At 38.0% G+C, this 25,844-nt stretch overlaps 1 protein-coding gene and 1 pseudogene across 2 annotated transcripts in view; one reads left to right on the top strand and one right to left on the bottom strand.

Moving 5' to 3' along the window:
• Exoc4 (exocyst complex component 4) overlaps nt 1–25,844 on the bottom strand; it is a 711,678-nt gene that overhangs the window by 654,558 nt on the left and 31,276 nt on the right. For both annotated transcript variants that reach the window (XM_034519115.2, XM_076913572.1), the window contains exon 4: nt 9,553–9,737. In XM_034519115.2, coding sequence (XP_034375006.1) covers nt 9,553–9,737 — 185 coding nt within the window. The remainder of the gene's footprint in view (nt 1–9,552; nt 9,738–25,844) is intronic.
• Nucleotides 1,754–9,148, top strand: LOC143434480 (formin-2-like; annotated as a pseudogene).

The raw sequence follows: 25,844 nt of genomic DNA on the forward strand, positions 1-25,844 counted from the left end.
CTTGAATCAGGTTCGCCTAGTATTTACTGATAGATCCTTCAATGGTAGGGCTGCAGTTGTTTCCCAAGGTAGAGTTGAGACCTTACAGATGACCAACTGCTCTGCACAATTAACAGAGCTAAAGGCCATAAAATTGGCACTATTTTTGTTCCCAAATGACGCTTGCAACATATATACTGATAGTGTATATGTTTCTCAAGTTATAAAGCCCTTGGAGACTACATCTTACATGGCACCTGTGTCTTCGATTTGCTCTTGTCTATTGCAGGTCCAAGCTCTTTTGTGACTGCAAACTTTGCCTGAGTTTGTGGGTCATATTCAGGGACATACATACATTGTTGCCAGGCCCCTTGGCCCAAGGTAATAGTGAGGCTGATTTTCACACCAAATTTTGCTTGCCTTAAATTTAGTCACTAATTATGATAAGGCTGTTGCTATACATAATACATTTCATCTTAATTCAAATTCCTTAAAATTTCACTGTGACATTACCAGAGAACGGGCTTTTCAAATCGTTACTCAGCCCTCACTGTGCTCAGTTTATCTCTTCCCCTAATTTGGGAGTGAATCTCCGAGGTCTCATACCCAATGGTATTTGACAAATGGATGTTACACATGATCTCTTGTTTGAGAAATTACACTTCATCCATGTTACCACTGATACCTTTTCTGGTATGATTTTTGCCTCGGCTCACAGTGGGAAAAAAATAAAAGATGCTAAGAACCATTGCCTACAGACATTTCCCTACGTTGGGTTCCCCGCTAAATAAAGACTGATAATGACCCAGCCTATGGTAGTGTGTCCTTTAATAAATTTTGTGATAAATATAATATTACCCATAAGACCGGGGTTCCTTATAATTCACAAGGCCAGGCTATAGTGAAAAGAACACATTTAACTTTGAAAAATTATCCTGAAAAAACAGAAAAGGGGAGTTTACCTTACCTCATGCAAGATTATCCTTTATTTTATATATTTTAAATTTTTTATTAGTGGATACAAATACCTTGTCTACAGAAGACAGACATCGGAAACGAGCCCAGAAGGCACTGGGCTTAGTGAAATGGAGAGAATGGTCATCAGGTGTATGGAAAGGCCTTGACCCTGTGTTAGTCAGGGTGAGAGGTTCTGTCTGTGTTTTTCCTAAAGATGCTCAAAGTCTTGTTTGGATTTCTGAGTGTTCTGTGCACCCTGTCACTACGCAGCCTCGCCCAAGTGGAGAGCTACTGGAGCCTTGTGAAGAACCCCCCAGTTCTGATGTCAGTGGGATAAGCAGCTCAACCTGGCCAGCCACAGTTCCCACCAACAAGACTACTGGAAAAGCTGCTGCTAATTCTGAGAAACCAACAATTTCTTCATGTTACTCATCAGTTATTAATGTTACCTGTGTACAGCCTCTCTATGGAGAGAAGTTTCTAGCAAGACTCAAACTGGCCAGAAGGCTCCTTAAAGGATAGGCTAGAGGTCCTTGTCTTTGGTGAATCCAGCCATCTATATTTTCAATAAACTGTTGCTCATTGTTTTGATTTTTTTTTTTTTGACACAAGCTCCTATGTAGTGAGAGTTTTGGTTTCTTTAAAAGTCCAGTTATGTCATATGAATATGTTTCTGTTTTAATCCCAGCTGTGGAATATGGGGCTGCTTCAGATTGTCTACAGCATTTAACTAGGACTGTCTTGTGCTTGGGGGACAGGGGGCAGGCTGATTTCTGCCAGCAGCAGATAGTTTAATTCTGGGGATTCAGGAAAGGGTATGACTGAGAGAGCTCCAAGGAGGCCTGTGGCAGCTGCTGCTCCCTGCTGCTGCTGCATTCGCTACTGCTGGGTTGCTGTTATTCTGGATATTCTCAACAGTGAAGATTGGAGCCCCAAGGGCAGCAGGAAGTAGCCTATAGTCTACATCCTCTTTCTCTTATAATGCTCTTTCTCTACTACCAGTTTAGTGTTGGAGGGTTGGAAGAAATTAGGGAGCAATAAGGGTTAAAAGGAAGGTAGAGAAATAAGAACCTAATAAAATAGCTTTTAAGAAAAATGTGCAAACAGTCCTATTATGTAACTAACTTCAAACTCTGGTTCCTGCCTTAGCCTCTGAAGCACCATGTTATAGTCATGTACCACCAAGTCTCTCTGAACTCTCACTCTTCTGCTACCTGCATGGTATTCCCAACAAGAAGATGAGGTCTGCACACATGCCTAGTCCCCACATATGGAATCCACAGAAAGAGGGTAACCATTGACTTGACAGTGCTGCTACTGAGCAATTTTGAAAAAGTTAATTTCAGCTATGAATGACAAAAAGATTATATACATAATTTATAAATATTTAAAGAACTAGAGTTATTTGTATAGTAGAATAAATAAAAATAGGAAAACAGAGTCTTATGTATAGCTGGAATACTGCCTGTCACTTCTAAAAATAAACAAGTACAGGTTGTGCCTGTGTACGGAGGCTGGTACGTACACACTGAGTGTCTAAAAACAGTGCCTGTGAGTGAGTACACACATACTGAGAGTGTAATGGACTGCCTGTGTACAGAGGCTGGTATACACACACAGAGAGTGTACTGGAGTGTCTGTGTACAGAGGCTGCTAAGGACATACTTCTACCAACAAAGATGACATGGTTTTCTCTTTAGACCATAATCTACAAGTATTTTCTCAATATAAACCTAGAAATAGATTTCTGAAAAACACAGGGTAATAAATGGCTTGCTATTTTAAAAATTATAGCTGCTGAACTTTATAATCAAAGCCAGAAGGATCTTCAAATGCCAACAATTTTTAGAATATCAATTTATTTAAAAAAAATAAAACTCCATTTACACCTAATATTCTTCCTACTTCTGTCCTTCCCTGCCCCTGCCTCTCCCTCTCCCTCTCCCCCTTCTCCTCCACCTCCACCTCCCCCTCTATCTCTCTCTCTCTGTCACACACACACACACACACACACACATACACACTTTCCTTTAGGCTTTGATTTTATGCTCTGCGAACACTGATTTAATGGCAAGTACCTCTGGAAATAATTTGTAGGGTTTCTCTTCGACTTACTTTTTATCTTGTGTTTTTTGAGACAGCTCTGGCTCACCTGGAACTCAATATATAGAACAGGATAGATTCAAAAAGATATCCATCTGCCTCTGACTCCCCAGTGCTGGGGTTAAAGACTCCTGGCTTCTCTTGGATTTCTATGGAAGGACTTGGTTTCAAAAATGTCAGAGAAAGACTCCACACCTACTCATTTATCAGCTAGAGTCATGAAGCTCAGCAGAAAGGTAGGTGCTACTACAGCATAGCACATTAAATGGACCTTAGCTTTCATTTCAAAACAGAGAAGAGACCTCTCCTCACCAGGCATCAGAGAGAAAATTGAAAAGATATTGATTCATTTTCTCATATGTCTCTGAATCTGAGAGTTATTTTAGAAAACAAAATAAGTGAAAGAATCTTGAAGTTCCTACTTAGTAAGGATGCTCTGAATTGTTTTATTTTGAAAGAAATGTGAATAGAAGATATGTTTTAAATACACATGATAACCTTTATTTTTACCCCACTCAGAATCATCCAGAGCTGAGTTGAAAACAATACAGCAATTATTGATGCCTATCAATGGGTACTGTGAGTGATCATAATCAAACGTGAGAGATGTGGGTTTGGTTACATAAGCAGCAACACTGCAAGATGACAGACCTAAGCTCCACCACAACAACCAAAGCCAACTGCCACCATAATTCACCAAAATCCCACACCACCATAATTTATCCAAGGACTTTCCAGCCACAAATTAACCACCCACCTTGCTAGGACCTTCTTCAACACATGTTTGATTTTCAAATCCATGAAAAACGTTCTTTCATCTTTTTAACAGACCAGTTAGAAGTCCTCGAGCTTGTAAAACATTTGTTTTTAATTACAGCCTATTCTGCTCCTCAGATTTGAAATTGCTAATTTGTAATCCGTGGATTAGTATGTGTATGTGTGTGTTTGTATACACATACATTGAACACACACACACACACACACACACACATATATATACATATATATAGTTGAACCCATACATACACGCACGCACACACATACATACATATGCGCACAGCGCACTGTGTGTGTGTGTGTGTGTGTGTGTGTGTGTGTGTGTGTGTGTATGTTCAACTATTACAAATTTCCCAGGTCCAGCTCATCTGGTAGATTTCATTGTCAAAGTTAAGCTTTACACTATAAAATTAATAACTAATTCAGTCACCTCTATAACAGAACAGCTGTTATAGTAGCTGTCAAAGATCAAAAATGTTCATAAAAGTTGGTTAAATCAGACTGAGCTGCAAAACCTTCATCAGAGATAATATAATAAAATGGGAATCACTAACATAGTAATTCTGTATAGTTCTAAGATACGGCTGAAAATACAGAAACAACAGTGAGTGATTTAGAAATCAGAAAAACGAGGAAAAAGAAGAGTCATGTCTTCAAATGACAGATCAAAGGTGAAGATAATAGAAAATAAAGTGGAGCTAAGCTGTTTACATCAAAAAATAAATAAAAATAGAACTGAAAGATAAAACGAAAATGGATATGTAAACAGGTAAAACTGCAAAGGAAAAACAGAAAACAGGTAACACAAAGGAATCCAAAATATGCTTTACATATTGAACACAAAAATAGATTACAACCCCATCGGACCTGCAGTGTTCTCCACAAAGAACAAAGCAAGCACCGACTCTGGATACATGCAGGGTGTCAAAGGATGAACTATCTTCTAAACAATTTTGCATTGATCTCATGTGATGATAAAGGAAGAAGTTCTATGCAAAAATATGAAGAACATAATCCACGAAAATGCTGGTGTAATAACTATCAAAATACATGCTTGTCCATGTACTCCATATGCGGACCTACACATACATACCAGGAAAGACATGCTTGCACACTACTACTCACATCCACCATCTCAGATTGTCCTTTCAACTGCAAGACCTCATTTCACTTCAAGGAAAAAGAAAAAATGTCAAATCATGAAGAATAACTATTGTTATTATTAAAAGTAAAGTGTGCCCACAGGGCTTATAGGGAAATCCTCACCTGTTCTTCACTCCCCACTTCTACTTTCAACAATAATGAGTGTTCTGCATAACCCTTCTAGGAGCCTTCTGGCTAACTACAAATATGCCCAGATAATACACTGGTCTGAATTTGATTTAAGGGTCCAGTAGTACATCTCAGAAAGCTTACCAAATAAGCATATAGAGGTCTTTCTCTATATGCTAGAGGTCACTCATTTTACTCTGTTGGATTACATGAAACATATATAATTCATTCAACCATGTTCTTTGTGATAAGCCTTAAAGTTGTGTTGAGTTTTGTAAGGAGCAAGGAAGTTGGTTTTGGGGATACCCCTTTTTTATGAGCCGTGGGATTTGTTCTTGAGACAGTATCAACATAACTACAATTTAAGGCATGCTGCACTACACCAATCTTAGTTATATGGGTTTAACAATAATGTCACAACAAACATCCTACTACATATATTTTCATAAACTGCTAATATTTTAAATAGGATGTGAACCAAGAAATGGAATTTTATGGTTAAATTTTAATTTCTAAAAAGGCATATTGACTATTCAACCAAAGAGAAGAAACTATTCTTTTCCCCTACGCTTACCAAGATAGCATGCTATGGATGTCTTTGGCTGTCTGATGATCAAAAAGCCATACTTGATTTCTCAAATCTGTATCTAATCATGATATGTCTGTATCTATTTAGATTTGTTTTAAAAAATTACATCATTTCTCTCTTATTCTTCTGAGGATTACGTTCACACTTCCGAGAGTGAACCTTAGGACATAGTTTTTAAGTCTATGTGTAAACTTTTGTTCCACTTTGCTATAAATGTTTTCCGTTTTGAAATAAATTATTTAACATTATTATTTATGAATTGTCTTCTTAGAAAAGCACTGCTCCACACATACTCTCATATTTTAATGCCTATCAAGTTTTATCAAATGATTTTTATATCTGGCTAGAATACTTCGTATATAAAAGATAGGTATCTAGATTTATTTCTGTAAATCATAAGCTTGGTTTCAGAACTCTACTTTGTCCCGGCAATGTCTCTACTTGCACTCTGCATTTCTGCTTTGAGAAGCATTATAATACATTGAATGTCACATGAAGAAAGCCTCCCTAAGAACTTCTTTCCTCATTTTCTTACAACTGTTACATACTTATTCTTCTAAGTAGACTTCAGATGTGACAGTATCAAACATATCAACCAGGTTTAAATGGATCAGACATCTGTGTGCTGGCAGGCTGGCAGTCTCCTCATTTGTTCATTTCCTCAGAATCCAGCTTTTACTATGTCTCCCTGCTCTCTCCCTCTCCCTCCCTCCTTTTCTTCTTCTGCCCCCTCCCCACAACCAGAGATCTTTGTTTTAATTATTCCACTTCATTCTGTGTATGTGTAGAGTGTACACAGCAATGTGTACAATGATGTGTGCACAGACACATGGCAGCCAGAGGTTGATGTCAAATGTCTTCCTCAATTGCTTCTCCACATTCTATTATGTGAAATAGGATCTGTCATGGAACAGAAATATCACTGTTTTGGCTATGCCAATTGGCCAGCAAATTCCTGAGATGTTTTTCCCTGTCCCAAATGCTGAAGCTACAGACACGCACACGCACACACACTTAAGTCTGGTTTTGTATAAGGATGCTGGCTGGGGATTTGAACTTGGGTCCTCTCATTCTTATAGCAAACGTTCTCAGTTACTGAGCCACCTTCCTAACTACAATTTTGTTGTTGTTGGTTGGTTTTGTTTTTTAGACAGCGGTTTCACTCTTTGGCTAGGCTAGAATTTACTATGTAGCCACCCAGTCTGCAGCCCATTCAGAAACTTCAGTTCTTCATACGTGATATCAAAGTAGAGGTGGTGATACTAGAATGGAAAAGTTTAAGTGGACACAGAAGTAGGGATGAAGGAGATGAGGAATGGGAGGGAAAGTTAACAAAAATGAAGGATATATTAAAAAAATCACAGAACTCTATTATTTTATAAGATAATTTTAAAATATAAGAAAAAAACAGGGATGTCTATGTGCATTCTAATCACAATTTCTGAACCTCTGATTATTCTGTTTGCACTGTCACCTGCAGAATACACTACTAAAAAGGTAACTGACAGTTACTCATTCACATTTAGTCTTAAAGTAATTATGAAGCTCAAACTCAGTAGCTCAATATATGGGTCTAGCAGTTTGTCTACTACCCATGTGCTAAACAGAAGTAGAAACTTCTCTTTCAGTGTCCGAGTCTCTGGTTATACAGAAGCATCACGTAAGCATAGGACTTGAAAGACTACATTCCCATCATGCACCACTTCCAGTGCTCTCATGGTATACAGCTAGATAAAAAGGCATAAATGTGTGTATTTCAGCAGACAGTGCATGAAAGACCTTCTGAAAAGATCGTACATTTCTCTCTAGGAATATAAGAAGGACAGCTATTATGTTCAGCTACCCCATAACTGCAATGATTAACTATCTTAAGATCTAGCCTGACTCCATTCCATATTTACACTAACTTAATGGTTTCCCTGATCCTACCTAAATTGTAAAACATAAGGCTGTGCTACAAGTCAAGGATTCAAAGCAGAGTTTCTTCCTTAAACCTCTCCTGAGCTCCTACAGAACAAATCAGCTAAAGCTGAGAAGACCCTACAAAACCCTCACCTTTAGTTCACAGATCTCAATATTTTTATCATTGCTGACTCGACTGTTTAATTGAAGGAGTTCTTTCTCAATTCCTTCTGAGAGCACAAGAATGTCTCTGATCGGTCCTTTGGTTTTGCTCATTATGATGTAGGACTTTACACAGCTCTTTATTGTTCTTTTGATTAATTTTAGAGACTCCAGCCCTTCGCTTATTTGGGAAAAGATTGAAGAGCCATCCATAGACTGTCATGAATTTGAAGAATTGTTTTCTAAAACTGCAGTAAAGGAAAGAAAGAAACCTATTTCTGACAAAATTTCAAAGACAAAGGCCAAACAAGTTGTCAAGTTGCTTAGCAACAAAAGATCATAAGCAGTAGGAATTCTAATGTCTAGCCTTCATTTAGATATGAAAGACATACAACACGCTGTTGTGAACTTGGACAACTCTGTGGTGGACCTGGAGACCCTTAAAGCTCTTTATGAGAATAGAGCACAGTCAGATGAACTTGAAAATATTGAAAAACACAGTCGATCCTCCAAAGACAAAGAAAGTGCTAAGTCTCTGGACAAACCTGAACAGTTCCTGTATGAGCTGTCACTAATCCCCAACTTCTCAGAGCGTGTCTTCTGCATCCTATTTCAGTCAACATTTTCAGAGAGCATTTGCTCAATTCATCGCAAGTTGGAATTGCTACAAAAGCTGTGTGAGACATTAAAAATGGACCAGGAGTCATGCGGGTCCTGGGTTTGGTTCTGGCCTTTGGGAACTACATGAATGCTGGGAACAAGACCCGAGGGCAGGCAGGTGGCTTTGGACTAGACATTCTGCCCAAGCTGAAGGATGTCAAAAGCAGTGACAAAGGAGAAGCCTTCTGTCATGTATGGTTTCATATTATCTTCAAATTTTTGATGAGGATACTGGCAAAGAGCAGTGTGTCTTCCCGCTGGCAGAACCACAGGAGCTCCTCCAGGTCTCACAGATGAAGTCTGAAGACTTCCAGAAAGACCTCAGAAAACTAAAGAAAGACCTGAAAGCCTGTGAGGTGGCAGCAGGTAAAGTGCACCAGGCGTCCTCTGAAGAGCACATGCAGCCTTTCAGGGAGAACATGGAGCAGTTCATCAGTCAAGCTAAAATTGACCAAGAGTCACAAGAGACTGCACTGACAGAAACTCATAAATGCTTTTGGGAGACCACAGCCTACTACTTCATGAAACCAAAACTTGGAGAGAAGGAGGTGTCCCCAAATACTCTCTTCAGTGTCTGACACGACTTCAGCTCTGACTTTAAAGACGCTTGGAAAAAAGAGAACAAACTGATTCTGCAAGAGTCAAAGAAGCTGAGGAAGTGTGTAGGCAGAAGAAAGGAAAATCACTCTATAAAGTAAAACCAGACATGACTCTGGGATTAAAGCGAAGATAAGCATGAAAACATGAGCTGTGACCAGCAGAAGGAAACAAGTCATTGAAACAATCTCGGCAACATCCACCTGACCTAAGGAGGGACAGAAGCTACTTCCTCCTGATCATTTTCCTCAGAACCTCTTGCATAATCTTCCTGTTTTCTAGACAGTTTGTTGATTGTTGAAATTTATTGTATGTTCTGTTAAAATTGCAAAAGCAGTAGACCGGCAGAGAATCAGACACATTTCCTTTTTTGCACACATTGTGGCAGACCTAAGTGGCACGTCTAAAAGGTACTATCTGCATTAATTCTGAACATGCTGAACATTAACAGCTGGTTTTTTTTGTTTGTTTGTTTTTTTGGTTTTTTTTTTGTGAGATTCTCTCTTGTTGCAACAAAAATTGCAACATTGTAGTAGAAGGGCTCCTTAACCAACCTCATCTTCCCTTTCTCCTTGTTACGCTGTACAACCCGGCTAGTGGATTTGATATACAGATGTCGGTGCAGTTCCTCTATGAGAACCAAGTGCAGGTTCATCTTCTTGCTGTGAAGTTCCAGCCTGAGATCACTGAGTCCTTCCACCTGGAGCAGCGGACCCTCCAGAGACTCTACTGCAGACACCTAGAAGGGAAAAGAAGGCCAAATGAGTACAAAAATCTTGCAGACCCATAAAGAGAAAGAGTGGTTTTTACAGTACCTTTTACAAAAGGAGTACTGGGAACTGTGTGCACAATATCAGACAGCAGGATTTGCTAAGATAAATACAACAAAAGAGAAAAATAAAAGAAAATCTTGACAAAAGAATACATAAAGACATGTAAAGCAACACAGCAAAGCCATAAACACTGTTTACTCCCACACACATTGCTTGTCCAAAAACACATGTAAAATAACTACATCAATTCATATTTTCACTAGAATCTAAATACTGGTGGCTGAAATCAACTTCTTGGGGAGTAGTATTTTGTTTTGTCTGGGTTGTTTGTTTTGAGACAGGGTCTAACAATGTGGCCCCGGATAGCTTCAAACTCATACTCCTCTGGCCTCAGGCTTCCTAGCATTGAAACACTACACTGGCTTGAAATCAACTTCTTAATAAAAGTTACTCTTTAAAACTAAGATTAAATCAAGGTACACTTTTTTAAAGCTTATTCTCATGGTCATAAGCCAGACAGCTCTGTTGGCTGAGGTCACACATGTATCTATAAAGAGCCAAGCTGGTTCTCATATTCACAAGCATATGGAGGTAAATGCACTTTTGCATGCATACTACAGGTGGGAAGTAGCAATCATGACCTCTTGATAGTTTGATCCAGTAAAAAGGAGATGTTCTAAAGATGGCTGACAGATTTCAAAGGCAAGAAGGACTGAATGAATGAAATCATAAAGGAATGCCTACAATAGAGGCTGAAAGATCCAGGGAATCTAAACTGACTTTGAAAACCCAGGTGAGAACTGCAAAGTGGGAAGGAGCACATGAGGTGTGATCTCCTTCTTTGTGTAAGTACAATTACTTTTCTATGTGATAATGATCTTTTATATCTGAAAAGAAAAAAGGTGAAGGGCATATTCTAAGTATTATTACTTAGGAGTGGGGAAAAGGTGAAGAGGGGAACTTGAGGCTACAAGGTGGAGGGGAACAATGAGAAGGGAAAAAAAAGGTAAAGGCAAGAAATCCTGATGAGAAAAAAAGATCACCAGCTCCCTGAGGAACTCAGGTCTATGGCTATCCCATAGCTTAGGTTATACTTCTAAATATTTCAGATAGAATAGTTAAAGAAATAATAACACCATCTACAACAGAGTGACACCATTAAATCTGATTATAGACACAAAATGACCCTCAACACTAAATCATTCATATAAAAGCAATAGTTAATAAAAGTCATGAAATGAGCCGGGTGGTGGTAGCACACGCCTTTAATCCCAATACTTTGAAGGCAGAGACAAGCCAATCTCTGTGAGTTGGAGGCCAGTCTAGTCTACAAATCAAGTTCCAGGACATGCAGTGTTATATAAAGAATCCCTATCTCAAAAAGAAGTCATGAAATACATTGGTAACAAAAAGTATTAGTCACAGATCTATAGTGGTCTAAGGAGTCACCTGAAAACTTCCAGACAATGAATATAGAAAGTTCTGTGGCTATCAAATACAAACCAGCCCAAAATGACTTAAAAATAATAATACTAAAGTGCAATGGCTTACCCATAAACACATCACTTGTTTTGTGATGTGCTGTAATCAAATGTCAGCAGCAAATAAGTTTCCTTAAGTTTAAAGCAGGAAAGAATCAAAGAGTGGGAGATTGACAAGCCCTGGGCCAGCTCTGCCCTCTGAAGCCTGCCCATACATTCTCACACTGACTTGCAACTGGCCCTGCTATGACAGCCCCTGGGCCCTGGGCAACCTGCCAGTAATTTCAAATGGAAAGGCAGACTCTTAAAATGACCAAAGTGTCCCCAAGGGAGGAAAAGCAACAACAAATTCATTTATACTCACGCCCTAAAATGGATTTTAACTCAAGTCTCTAGTGAAGAAAAGAGGACGCATTAACCTTCGGTGACATCTAGATCCAGAAAATAAAAAATAATTTGGTAAACCACTGGCCCATCATGTAGCCTTATCCCTTAAGGTAATTAAATCCAACCAAAATAGTTAAGCTTAAAAACCACCCACTGCACAGCCACACTTGACTAGCTTGTAGGAATTCGAATGAAGAGATTTCATTCATATTCAGAACACAAACTTATATAACAATGACAGCTTCCAAAGTCACTCAATCAAAAAAAAAAAAAAAAGAAAAGAAAGAAAGAAAGAAATTTAAACTTCAGGTAAAAACAACACTATGCCTGGAAAACGGTATTCACAGAAATTATTTTGAACAGTACCTACTTATCCTAAGGATATAGAAAACGAGCAAATTTACATGGCATTTCAATACAACACTTGAGCAAATGATCTTCAGAGCACCACTGTAGTCATTTAAACAAGTTTTCTATGTTTCTTGAAATCAAATATAATTTTTATACACATGCACATACACACCCACAAGATCAAGAGTAGTTCTAGAACTTCAAACTTTAAACATCTCAACATAAGACAATAGAGAACAATGCCTGTGGTGATTTGAATAAGAATGCCCACAGAGGCTCACAGGTTTCAATGCTAGGACTCCAGCTAGTGGAACTCCTTAGGAAGGATTAGTAAGTGTTTCAAAGGTCCAAGCCAGGCTCAATTTCATTCTCTCTCAACCTGCAACTCATGGAGCAGATGTGTGTTGTCAGCTACTTCTGCAGTGCCATGCTTTCTTGCTAGCTGCCAGGCACCCTGGTATTCTAGGGTATTATTGTAACAGCCCTGACCAAGCTGCTGTTTGCTTAGAATATGGAAAATTTGGGGACTTTGGATTAGAAAAAAACAGCTGAATGCTGTAAGCAGAGCTTAATGAACCACCCTAGCAGAAACATGAAAGACAGAGGTACTGAGAGCAATGTAGACTATGGAGGCCCAGCTCAAGAGGTTCCAGAGGAGACGAATATTAGAGGCCATTCTTAGGATATTTTGGCACAGAATGTGGCTGCTTTTAGCCCTGTCCTAAATATCTGCTGGAGACTAAATTGAAGAGCTTTAGATTAATTGCTTTGGCAGAGGAAATTTCAAGATAGCAGAGTATTGACTGTGGCACATGGTTATTAGTGATCATTCTTCACGCAAATGCACAATGAAAAGCAGCAAGCAGGACAAAATAAAATATAAAATGTACAGTTTGAGGAGAAAGGAGCAGCCAAAAATGTAATAGTGCTTTAAAGAAAAGCCTGATACTAAATGAAACAGAGAATGGTAATCTCAGGACCAGACCAGACCTAGCTAATCCCGAACCCTATTGATCTCCTAGGCCTAAGCAACAAGGAAAGTTTATGCAAATGTTTTTCAAGGAGGAGGCCCAGATTCCAACCCCAACAAGCAGAATTTGATGAATTTGGTCAGGTGGTTCTGGATTTAGGGTCAAGAGGATATAGGAAATGGGTTGTGTAATCTTCTGCCCCAGTTAAGGAAAGCTACTAAGGCCAGACCTGTGACAAGGAAGTTCCTGCCTGGAGGCCCAAAGAAACTATTCCATGGACCTGTGACAGTGAAAGCTAGATGGCAAAGGAGACCCCAAGATGTTGGAGGTGCCAGAGCTGTGAGGTAGCTGCCAAGGAGAGATGCAACAGGAAGTGAAACCAGCCAGAGAGGAGCATGCGTTATAACCAGCAAAGCTGGAAGGAGTGGGAGACTGGAAAAGCCCTCTAAGAATGTGGAGTCTGCCCTGCTGGACTTCAGTGTTGCTCTGGTCTAGGATTTCCTCTACATGCTCCCTTTCCTCCTGTTTGGAATAGCCATGTGTATTATGTGCTATTGTGTGTTGAAAATATATAATTTGCTTTTTTATTTCTATTTTTCTAAGACTTGTTTATTTATGTACATGAGTGCTTTGTTTGAATGTACACATGTATGTATACCAGAACAGGGAATCAGATCCCATTACAGATGGTTGTAAGCTAACATATAGTTGCTGGGAATTGAACTCAAGACCCCTGAAAGAGCAGTCAGAGCTCTTAACAGCTAAGCTATGTCTCTAGCCTCACTGTTTTTATTTTTATAGGGCGTTACAGTAACACTTTATGAGACCGCCTTGAGTTTCAGAGGAGATTTGGGACTTTGAACTTGTGAAACAGTATTGAGACTGAAAGACTATGGAGACCTTTGAAGTTTAACTGAATGTATTTTGCATTATGATCTAACTACAAGCCTATGAGGACCAGGGAATGGAATGTGGTAGTTTGAATGAAAATGGCTCCATAGCCTCATATGTTGAATGCTTGGTTCCCAGTTAGTGGAAGTGGTTCCCAGTTAGTGTTGGGAAGAGTTAGGAGGTGTGGCCTTGTTGAAGAAAGTATGTCATTGGAGTGGGCATTTGGTTTCAAAAGCCCACGCCAGGCCCTGTTTTTCTCTCTCTGCCTGCAACTTTCTTATCAGATTTGAGACCGCAGCTACTGCCCCGGCACAATGCCTGCCTATGACCATGTTCCCTGTCATAATAATCACAAACTAACCCTGTGAAACTGTAAGCAAGGCCCCAGTTAAACAGTTCCTTTTATACGCAGCCTTGGTCATGGTGTTTCATCACAATAATAGAAAAGTAACAGTCTCTTATGACAATTTAAACACACACACACACACACATACACACACACAATTGTTTTATTCTGGAGGCTTCAAAGTCCATTCAAAAAGTTAAAATTCCAGAAGTCAAGCAAGCTTTTTAGAATATAGAAAATGGTCACTGTATAAATTAGCTCACTGGGTAAATCAGACAATTTTCCCATCACAGGAATGAAACAACTAAGATAAACAACTTCCAAGAAGGAAATTTTTATTTTCGCTCATGGTTTCAGAGGTTTCAGTCCTGGAGGACAGAATCTTTTGCTCTGGGCTTGTGGCAGTTCCATACATACAGCAGAAACATGAAAAAAAGAATACTTTCTCACCTCACAAAGTCAATACTCCGATCCAGGGCACCTCATTCCAAAGATTTAATGTATTTCTACCAAGTCCCACCACCTGAAATTTCTATCACCCAGCAGTGTGCCAAAGGCTGGTGGTCTTCAGGATATGGGCCTCTGAGGGAGTGGGTTGACATGAATCACTCATAACATACCAATGAAGCAGTATCAAGAATTTAAGATACTGCTAAATCAGAGATAAAAGAAATCGGCTTGAGGAGGTCAGGATTATCAAAATCGAGTCCATAAGTATGGCAGTCAGCACTGAATGATGTCACAAATACATATTAAAATTATAAAACTAGACAGACAACATTCAGAATGTAGATAATTAGCAAATGTCTAACCATCTCTTCACAGAACCGATCTTGTATGTTCGTACATGAAGTAGTCTTTAATAAACTCCTAGAATTCTCCAACATACATTCTTCCTTATAGTTAGATTATTACAGATTGAAAAGAAACAACTAAAAATATTTGAATTTTTTTCCATACAATATTTTTTAAATAAGCTTCATAGTAAGTAAAAAAGAAACTACAAGCAGGGAACTTTAAATACTTCTTGGAGAATTTTGTACATATGCACCCTCAATCTCTAAATCCATTCCCCCTCCCATCCTACCCAACACTGCCTTCTTTCCATCCCTTCCCACCATCAAGTCCAATTCATGAGGCTCGATATTCTTGGATGTATGGCTACTAGTGGAGCACAATCAACTTACCAGGGGTTACACTCAAGAGAAAACTCACTCTTCCTCCCTTAGCAGCTAAGATTTGCTAGTAGCTCTTTCATTAGAGGTGGAACTTCATGCCCAACTCACCTTTCATGCTGGAATTGATCAGGTTTAGGCTTGCAAAGAGCTTGTACATGGTGTCATAACCACCATAAGCAGATACATGTAGCTATCCTACTGGGGACCTTCATCCAATCCAACAGAATGTCAGTTTTCTAGTCAGCAAGGTTAGAAACGGGTCATAAAGATAAACTGGTCTAGAGTAAAAACAGTATTTCCTTTAAGATTATGAAAATAAGCAACATTTTCAAAATGTTTTAAGAAATGACACTGAATAAAACAGCATGCATGTCATTCAATATAGATGTTTTAAAAAAAATAAGAATTTAAAAACCATTATGCTACAATACACAAACACAGGCAAAATGCACAATTACCAAACCAAAAGTTCAAAAGCTTTTGCGTAGTGGTGACATCTATGTCTACAATAAATGAAGGTATCAGTAATGAGAATGTAGTGGGCTACTGAACTATAACTACATAACTATAGTTATGCCATCTCATGAAAATATTCCTAAAAATACTTTAAATGCTAAACTCTCTTGTGTAAAACTGGTCTCTGGAGCAGTCCTAAATTCCTATACAATGCGACCCTGAACTAAAGGTTAACTGCCTGATCATTTAACTGCTATCTCTCTGCTTCTATAAACAAGGCTTGCTTGCTGCAGATGTTCAGGACTGCTTTTCCATATGCATCACAACTGTGTGTTTTCCCCTTAAAAACTTGAATCAACTGGAGATCAAGGCAGTTTCCTGCTAATATGCTTGAAATAGTCATACTAGAGTTTAATAAAGACTCCACTGAACTTATTCAGACCTCTCTAGGGAGTTTTCTCCTCAGGTATCCATAATAAAGAACTGTCATGACCATTCGTTTCTTCCTACATTTTATTTCTCAATTTGATATTAACATCAAGAACTAGAGATTATTATTTCATAGTTAACTGACTGTTTTCAGCAACTCTTAGACTTTGAAGTAACGAACAATCTAATTTTTGTGTGTTGTTGTGAATCTGTAGAAACATTTTAAGGAACCCTTTGAAGTTGCCCATTCTAAGCAACTACTTCATTTAAAAAATGCTATTAAGAAAATAATGGATTTTTTAAAAATTTGGTAGAGGAGAGATTCACAGAGATAAATGATATTAGCAACTATCTCCAAAAGAAACTAAGATGTAAGCCAAAAAAGAAGAGAAGCAGGAGGCTTCAACTTCTGTCTCCTAGATGGGCCCCTACTCCCAAGTATCTACCTGAAGAGAGAGAGGAGTGAGCTACAGACTGACTGCCAGAGACATCAACCTCCAGGCCTCCCTGTGGATCTGCCCTCATTTAGATTTCTAAGCAAACATGAGACCAAGAATCCTACATCATTCTATTTCTAAATGCTTCTACTTTGCTGCAGTTAATTTACAAAATTTTAAATATTTATCAGACAGGGACTAAAAAAAAAGCAACTGAACAAAGCTTTAAAGATAACAGGTCCAGGTACTACTGCTTTTATGACTCATAATGATCAAATGTTGTCTATTTCACTTGTTTCAACTTGTGAAAATGGTCAGACTCACAGTTGGCAAAAACAAAGAACAATCTGGCTATCCCACAAAAAAAAAAACATGCAAACAAAGCAAAAGTAGCATGGCAAAGCAATTGCTTTCCAAAAAGGGTTACCAGAACCCAAACCAGTCTAGCAGGCACACAAAGGGCTATCTATCTATTACCCTAAGTAGTGGCTGTGTGTCCCTAAGTGCCCACTGGTGTGGGCTGGACTTCACCTTCTGAGGAGACTGATTCATCCACAACAGAAGACGAAGTTTCAAAAAATGTATGTCCTTGCCAGAGCTAACTACTTTTGATAAAATAAAAATTAAAAAGTTTCTCCCACAATTTAGTCATTTACTCTAACAGAGTACAACAGAGGCTAAAATGGACGGGTCCTCATTCAAGGGGACTAAGACTGAAAAAAAAGACTACATAGTCTCTTAAAACAACAATCTTAAGCAGAGGCCACATCAACTTTACACAAAAACTATACTGTTGCTTAGCCACCTGTGAAGCTACTATTTACAGACTTGAGCTGACACTTCCCTGGTAGTGATCCTTGTGGCCAAAGATAATAGTTTTGAAATAATTTTGAAAACCTTCCTAGTTTAACCTTGAAAAGGTCTAGTCTTTGCCTCCCTGAATGTGCCTATGAGTTGTCATAGCACATGCAGCCAGAAATAATTAAGCCCATTTATTCCTAAATAAAAACATTTCTTTGGAAAGCCATTCTATCTGTTATTATTTTAGGCTGATAAACATAACAGTTTGGGAGCAGGACTGAAAGCTCTGCTATATCTGGGATATCAAAGCACTATTGTAAAATGCTGTGTCATTTACAGAACTCTGAAGAGTGTCTTCTTCCCAAAATTACTAAGACCCTTCCTTAATGAATTCCCACTTTGCTAAATACACACACACACACACACACACACACACACACACAGCTTCCCACAACTCTGTATATTTAACTGCATCAGATGAATTAGACACATTTTTACTAATAGACTATATCATAAGAGATATGAAGTTCAAAAAAGCAAATCCTGTTCACAAGAGTCTCCATTACTGATGTAAACTCAGTGATGTCACTCGCTTAACTTTTGTACACAGCATGACAGCTCAATGGTTACAAGAGCTAGACTACTCAATGGAGAAAATGTTAGGAGTAAAAAGAGTTGGAGTAGATAAAGAAGAATACAAGGAGTCCATTCAAGGCTCAGAGAAATAATGAGGTTTAGGTGATGCTTAGGGATCTATAGGAAAAGCAATTTCTGATGCTACCATCCCTGGAGAAAACAGACTTTTTGGTTCTCTATGGTTCTAGGTCTCAGTGTCTGAAGGCCTCGGGGCTATTGACAGTCTGCTACTTAAGACAGACTTCCCAAGATAGCTGCACCTCAGAGCAAGGCCAAGTGCCTGGAGCAAGAAAGTCTTTTTCCCCTAAGTCCTCAGCCTGTGTACTAATCAACAGTTACCAGGTCAGACAATCAAAACTGTCCATTCTTAAACCAGTCTGGTAACACACCATTGATCTAACCTATTCAGGGCCCCATCTCCCTCAGGAAGCCCATACCTACAATGCAGACTCAGCATGCTCTCACCATTACAAACAAGATACTGTCTAGCTCCACTCTCCTTTCATTATTGCCAGGGTTATTGCATGTTTTATTTAATAAAGCTTCATCAGCTCAAATGAAGGGTTGTTATTAGTTGAGCTAACAGCCAAATGATAATGCTCCAGAGGGTTATCAGTGCTTGTTGGTGCATTAACAAAGAGAGAAAAAGGGCTGAGGTCAAGCACACCTCAAGTAAATGAGGTGATATTGGGTACTCAGAGCTTAATGCAATAGACTGCCTGAGAGATAATGGAATTTACAGAATAAGGCAAATGACATGAAGTTATTGATAAGTGCATGAAGAAGGAGGCCTGTAAGATAAAGTATCGGCAAATCAAAAAAATCTGTAAATTACTTCTTTAGACTTTCAAATCTATCTCAGAAAACAAAATTCCAAGAGACCAAATGAGAATTGCAGCTTCATCAAAGATTTCACCACACTACTACCTTACAAAACAAACTCTTATTAAGCTATTCTTGAACTTTCTTTTGATAATGCACTGCTAAGTTTTCCTTTCTGGTTTTTCTTTGTCCTCTCTACATTTGTATTCTGCCACAAATAACTTATATTTTATTAAATAAAGCTAAAGTTTGTTTGTTTGTTTGTTTGTTGGGGTGGGGAGGGGCATCTGTCTTGAAGTAGAGCTAACAGGATTTTCTAAGATAGTCCACATCAGCCCAGACTTCACAGAATGATATTAGCTGATAGATGAAATGTATGAACCTTTTCTTATGAGGTCTTTAAAGGTCATCTAGATGCCTATCTTGATTTTACAGATGGGGGGGGACGGTATGTTGTTTTCTTAAGCTTTGTTTTTCTTCCAAATTCTGAAAGCAATAAATGTTTAATTAAGGGAACTTGACAACAATTCATAGAGGAGAATTTCATTCATCAGACTATATATATAAATGGCTCACATTTGGTTCAAAACCAGCCAATCAAACATATATATGCATGTCTTACATATCTTATACATGGCTTCTTTTCATTTGTAATTATTTACAAATATCAGCACATAATAAAATCTAGGAATATGTTGTGCTATCATGACAGTTCACACTGGTATGTGAACTAGGATGTCACAAACAACTTAAATAAATTCGCTATCTCTAGTTCATTGCAAATGTCTTTTTATCACAAATCTTTTTGTGATAAATAGCTATACCCACAAAAACATAGAGGCAGGTACTCCTGAACACAGAATAGTTCAAAAATCTTCATGAACACAAATTTCTATATTCCAATCCAATCCCAGAGTTCTGAGGCATAAAACCAAATTAAGTGTCTTATTTATTCTTTAAAAAAAAAAAAAAAAAGTTTTACTTTCCCAACTAAATTAAACTACATCTAACACCATATGACAAAGAAAAGGACCGTACATGAAGGGGGAGCTCCTGTATTCCCTTCAATTTTCAGTTCTCACAGAGCTCTCTGAAGAGTATTCTAATTAAGTTTCTTCACAGCAGAAGAAAACTAAGAAAGAGGTTCTCTTTTAACAAGTGCCCCAGTTACTACACTTACCCAGCATTTTATTTGTTATTCTGTGGCAAGAAAAAGTGTTAAAACAACTCTCTTACCAGTTGGAGAATCAAGGTCTCCGAGGATCTCTTCAAACTTCTATCTAACCTAGGTAATTTCTGGAGTGCTCTGCATGTGCCTCTAAAGCCACTGGAAGCTGAGCAGCCTCCCCAGCCCCTGACTATCATGCACTCTGTGTATCTCATACAGGACAAGGGGCAGTTTGTATTTACAGCTAAGGAAACACAACTAAGTAGGCTCGAGATGAACATCAGAGAAAACAGACTTTGGAACAAGTTAATTCTATCAAGCTAAGTAAGAACTACTAAGCCTTAGATCATAATCAGGCTGAGACACTGACATCCATCAACACAGGTTACTGTCATGTAAACTGGCACAAAGATCTGGCTCACATTTGGCTGAAAACTAACCAATCAAATATCTGTTCAAAGAAGCCTCTAGGTAAAACTGAAACCAAAATGTAATGGATAACAAGTAACTAGGGCATTATTCTGGATGATTTTTCCTCTAAACACTCCTGTAGTTTACCTAACTGAACAATGTGTGCCCTAGTGACACTGGCATCAGGCTAGAACTGCAGTTTGCTCAGTGTAAACAGGCCTACTACAGTCTGTTCTTACTTCGCACTTGGTAATGATGATGACAGTGGTGTGCATATAGCATTTTAAATCTTTAGACTGCTTTAACTTTGACAAAGCACAACCTACATGCAATATTTCACTTTTATTCTCCTAGCCATTCAATAATATTTATTATTTTTACAGGTAATGACACTAAAAATCAGGGACAGAAAGTGATTCAACTCTCTAGGCTAAAAGCACTGGAGACTTGTTGAGGCAGGAACAGAATCTGGAACATCTTTGAAGCCCTTTTCTAAGGTTTATACTTTTTCCAAGATTGTTTCAACTTTGTCATACTCTACACAGCCACCACTTGTCAATTAATACAGTTGTACCTCAATCTCAATCCACCAAAGCCCTCCAACAGCAAAGATTCAAGAGGCAAATGAGCAAGATTACAATTGAGCACATAACCAGTCCAAACCTGTTGAGTCTTAGCTTAGCCAGCTTAACTGTTACACTAAACTCTTTTAAACTACATAATCTACCTGAAATACTAGAATAGAAGCCACCCCTGGTACCAGCTATAGCCAAACTACAATAAAAGATGGCAAAAAACAAAAAAACAAAAAACAAAAAACACCAAACCACCAGCAAACATTTCTACATGAAGTAAATAAAACCACTTTAGTCTTACACAAGTACAAATGCTTGACAACTATTCATACTTGGAGTTGGTGTTAAATAAAGGCAAGGACAATTAGTCTTGCTTCATTCCACAGCATATGTTAAACCCTATACCAAGAATTCCAAATTTGGCTATAAACTGGTCTTTTTTTTTTTTTTTGAGACTGTCAAAAATGACCAAAGTCAGCAGCCCATAACCAAAGAATTGAATTTCGTCAGTCTGGGTTGTGGCCTAGACCTCACAATTGTTGAAAGATCCTCAATGAACAGTTTAGAAATCACTGCTCCAGATAAATTAAATGAAAACTGCTCACCGCATGAGGGGCTCACACAAGGAGATAGAGTATCCATTGATTTAAAAAATAAAAGAGGTAAATGAATAGCAGATTTAAAAAAAAAAAAACAAAAAACAAAAATGAAGGCACCTACCAAACTGTCTGACTTTTGAAAAGCCCTCAAAAGCCATCAAAGCCAAATGCAAATAAAAAGATTTGAACAGCAGGAAAAATAGATACTACAAAGTTTTGTGGTTTTATTCTGTAAGAAAAGAACTGCAGCTACCACAAACCTATTCATTAATTTGGAACACAAAAGTCAAGTCAGTCAATAGCTTTGTTTTAGCTTTTCCTAACTTATCAGACAGATTGAGGAGATGAGGACCTTTCAAAAAAGGCTAAAAGCAGTCACGGAGAATTACCTTAAAATCACAAGCCATATTAACCCTAGCCCACTCTCCCTAGTATCCCTTTTTTCTGTATGTCCCCCACTATACTTATCACAAGATGAACACTATTTCCCATCTCTCACCCTGCTGGCACATGAGCTCTTCCAAGGTTTTAAGACCACCTTCACAACCATGACAACAACAGAAGTGATCATAAATTGCATCACCACATGGGTTTTTTTTTTTTTTTTAATGGACTAGGGCCTAGAGAGATGGCTCAGCAGTTAAGAGCACTGGCTGCTTTTCCAGAGGACACAGGTTTGATTCCCAGTACCTCCATGACAGTTCACACTCATCTGTAACTCCAGTACCAGGGGATCTGATATCCTTTATTGGACTTCCTGAGGGCACCAGGCATGTAAAAGGAGCAAAATCATACATGCAGGCAAAGACCAATACAGATAAAATAAAAAATTGAATAACTATAAATATTTAAAGAACTTTTAACATGCACTATGTTTACTTTAAATCTTTCAATAAACCTCAGAGCTATATAGAAGCCTTGACTCAAGCCTTTAGCAAAGATAAATGACTGGCCACAAGTCATACTGCTGTTAAGAGTCAAAGCTAAGATTCAAGTCTAGGTCTTACACAACTAAAACCCACACTGGCACACACCGTTCTCAGTATCAGCAAACAACTTCCAAGAATCGTATGAACTGAAAATACTATGATATTGTAGTAGTATAATTATAGGATTCTAGAAAACTACTCAATTAAATAGCTCTTTATCTCAGATAGGGCCATATTTTCAAAGTATAAGTAAAATACCTCTGTTACACAATACTCAAAGAAAAGCATTCTGGGATCCTCTGGGGAAAAGACAACCACATAAATATGTTATTATAATTATCATAATAACCCTCATCTGACTATATAGCTATGGATTCTTTTTGCAAAGGCATATAAATAAAGACAAAATGATTAAAAAGACATTCAAAATTCCTACAATCACAGGCAGGCTTAGAAATGAAAATTTATTTTAGTTACAAGTCTTATGTGACTGTCAGCTAAAGTGCTTCTAAACGACTTACACTGGCTTGGTTTCTACTGATTGAATGCAATTATGAATTGACTTCTATAGCTGATAAATCAGAACTTGTGTAAGTGGTTTTCAAAGTGTTCCCTACAATTTTCATATGATGCAGACTTCTACACACAAATTCTCCCTGGGAAAAAAAAGTTTATAAAAATATTAACTCTCATGAAATATCTTCCTGGTTACTCATGCCACTGGGAAGAAGCTGCTATTCTTATATTAATAATTGTTTCCAGAATTAATCAGTCATTGTACATTAAAACCAGCAGCTGGAGTGTTTTGAGTGATAATGAAACCTGTAACAAGGCATCTTCAGCCGTCTTTTCAAGACAATAAGGGAATTAAAATTTCAATTTAAATGCAGAGGTTTGAAACACGCTTCACTGGCAAAATTACTTCAATTAATGTGAGTGGAATACAAAGCCAGACTGCAGAAATGTGATGCAGCAACCAGAAATTATGTCATTAATGTGCTTGCATCAACCCAGCACAATACTGCAAAGGTCTAATTTAAACCATACATATCACAAAGCTACAGGCTACAATATTAATCAAGCCTCTGATTTCTGTGTGGCTTCTTGTTGGATCATTTTTAGCTTTTCATAAGCCAACAGCAGCTGTTTACCTTAAAGAAGGAAACAAAAGGCTGGGCCTATTTGCAGACATTACCTGTCATGACAATTTAATTATTTTATGCAATATTCTGGTTATCATATCAAAAGAAATAAAATTCCACCTAGAAGCCAAGCCTACAGCTATAAGACAGGTCAAATTTTAAAACAGGAATAGCAGGAGATGGCAAAAGCCATGGGTCACCACTGATTTATTTACTCTGGGTTTATTAACCTACGCTGTGGAGGGATCAAATTACTACATATCTATATCTGCACCTGCCTCGAAATGAAAATGCAAAATCTTCTGTCAAACAAATCCACGGAAATCAGTGGGGCTTGAAAAACTGGATTGTTTTGTCTTTACTTTCCTCTGATGCATTTTAGTGAAGATTTTCATTTGGACCCTGGAGATTCCTTAAGCAGATTTTACTTGTAACAGCACACAGCCATAGAGAGGGGAAATGTGATTGTATTTTCAATATGAAGTCAGTAAAAGAGTAGTTGCACACCTTACACTACACTCTCATATACCCAAGACTGTTGAAAAATATTTCTAACCTTTTGGGGACAGGATGGACAAATTGCTGTATGTCTGGATACACCAATTTCCTTAATCAAGCACAATTACCTCTACTATAAAATGATAGTACCAGAAACCCGTCCATTCCAGTTCTAAGTGTAAAAAGAGTTGGTATACTTCCCATATTTACAATACCAGCACATAGGAGGTATACAATCATATTAGCTCCATTGAAACTGCTTTTGCTAATTTAAATATTATAAAATATTAGAAATCAGAGTATTTTATCAAAAAATAAATACACCAAGCAGAGAAGAGAAAGCACAGCTCCTGGGGAAAAAAAGTATCTTTAAGAAGTATCATTTCCTCTATATATTAACATCTTTCACATACATACCCAACTAAAGATTTGTGAACTCTGATTCCATCAATGTCACTGTTGTGGGGACAGGTAAGATATAAACCCCACAATCAATGATCTACCACATAAATAAAAGCAATTATATGATAATAAAATCCATGTAGCTTATGAAAGCATAAAGAAAAACACATAGTATCTGAGATACTCAGAAAGTTGAGTAAATTTAAGCCAAATCCAAGCAGATGGGATTGAAAAATATACACTCCTGGAAAATATACAGTCATTTAATAAAGGAAATCAAGCCAGCAAAATGGCTCAACAGATAAAGGCATCTGTTGCACCATCTGACAACCTATGTTCCATCCCTGGACTCATGTGGCAAAGGCAGAGAAATGAGTCGTAAAGGCTATCTTCTGACCCACAGATGTAGATTGAGACCTTTGTGGGAAAATTCAGCCCATCAGGGTGCAGAGAACAAGTGACTGTGTGGAGCTCAGTCCTGCCTGATCCATCTACAACACAAGGTCTGTGCCTGAGGCTCAGGGACCAGAGTGTAAGGGGAAGAAAGACTGGAAGAGCCAAAGAAACAGGAAGTTACTATGAGAGTGCATCTCCTAGAAATGTCAGAGAAGCTACACCAACATGGCTATCTAAACAAGACCTGAACAAGGACAACACCAGCAGACATGCTAACACAAGGGGGCAACCTCACGGGGCCCTCAACCCTAGGCAAGACTAGAAAAAGAATCACAGCACCTAAGAAATTTGGAGAGCAGGAGAAATAATCCTCTCCAGGGAAAAGCCCCCAGTTTGGTCATCCAGTACCAAGGGGTCAGCCCTGAAATCATGTACATACAAGTAACATTATAAAGACTGAGCAGGTTGTACTGCCATATTTAGGAATGTGTGTATGTGTGTGTATGTGTGTGTGTGTGTGTGTGTGTGTGTGTGTATGTATATATATATATATATATATATATATATATATATACATATATATATATTAAGAATATATATACATATGGAAAGGTTTGGAGGAAAAAAGGGAATGAAGCAAAACTGATATAATTGTATTTTAATTTCAAAAAACATTTTAAATGATAAATGTTAAAATACTAGACATTATGAAAAAGTCATTATTATTAAGCCCTCAGAAAATATGTTTACATTAAATGTATGGAAAT

This window comes from Arvicanthis niloticus, chromosome 15 (genome assembly GCF_011762505.2).
Source record: "Arvicanthis niloticus isolate mArvNil1 chromosome 15, mArvNil1.pat.X, whole genome shotgun sequence".
In the NCBI taxonomy this organism is placed as follows: domain Eukaryota; kingdom Metazoa; phylum Chordata; class Mammalia; order Rodentia; family Muridae; genus Arvicanthis; species Arvicanthis niloticus.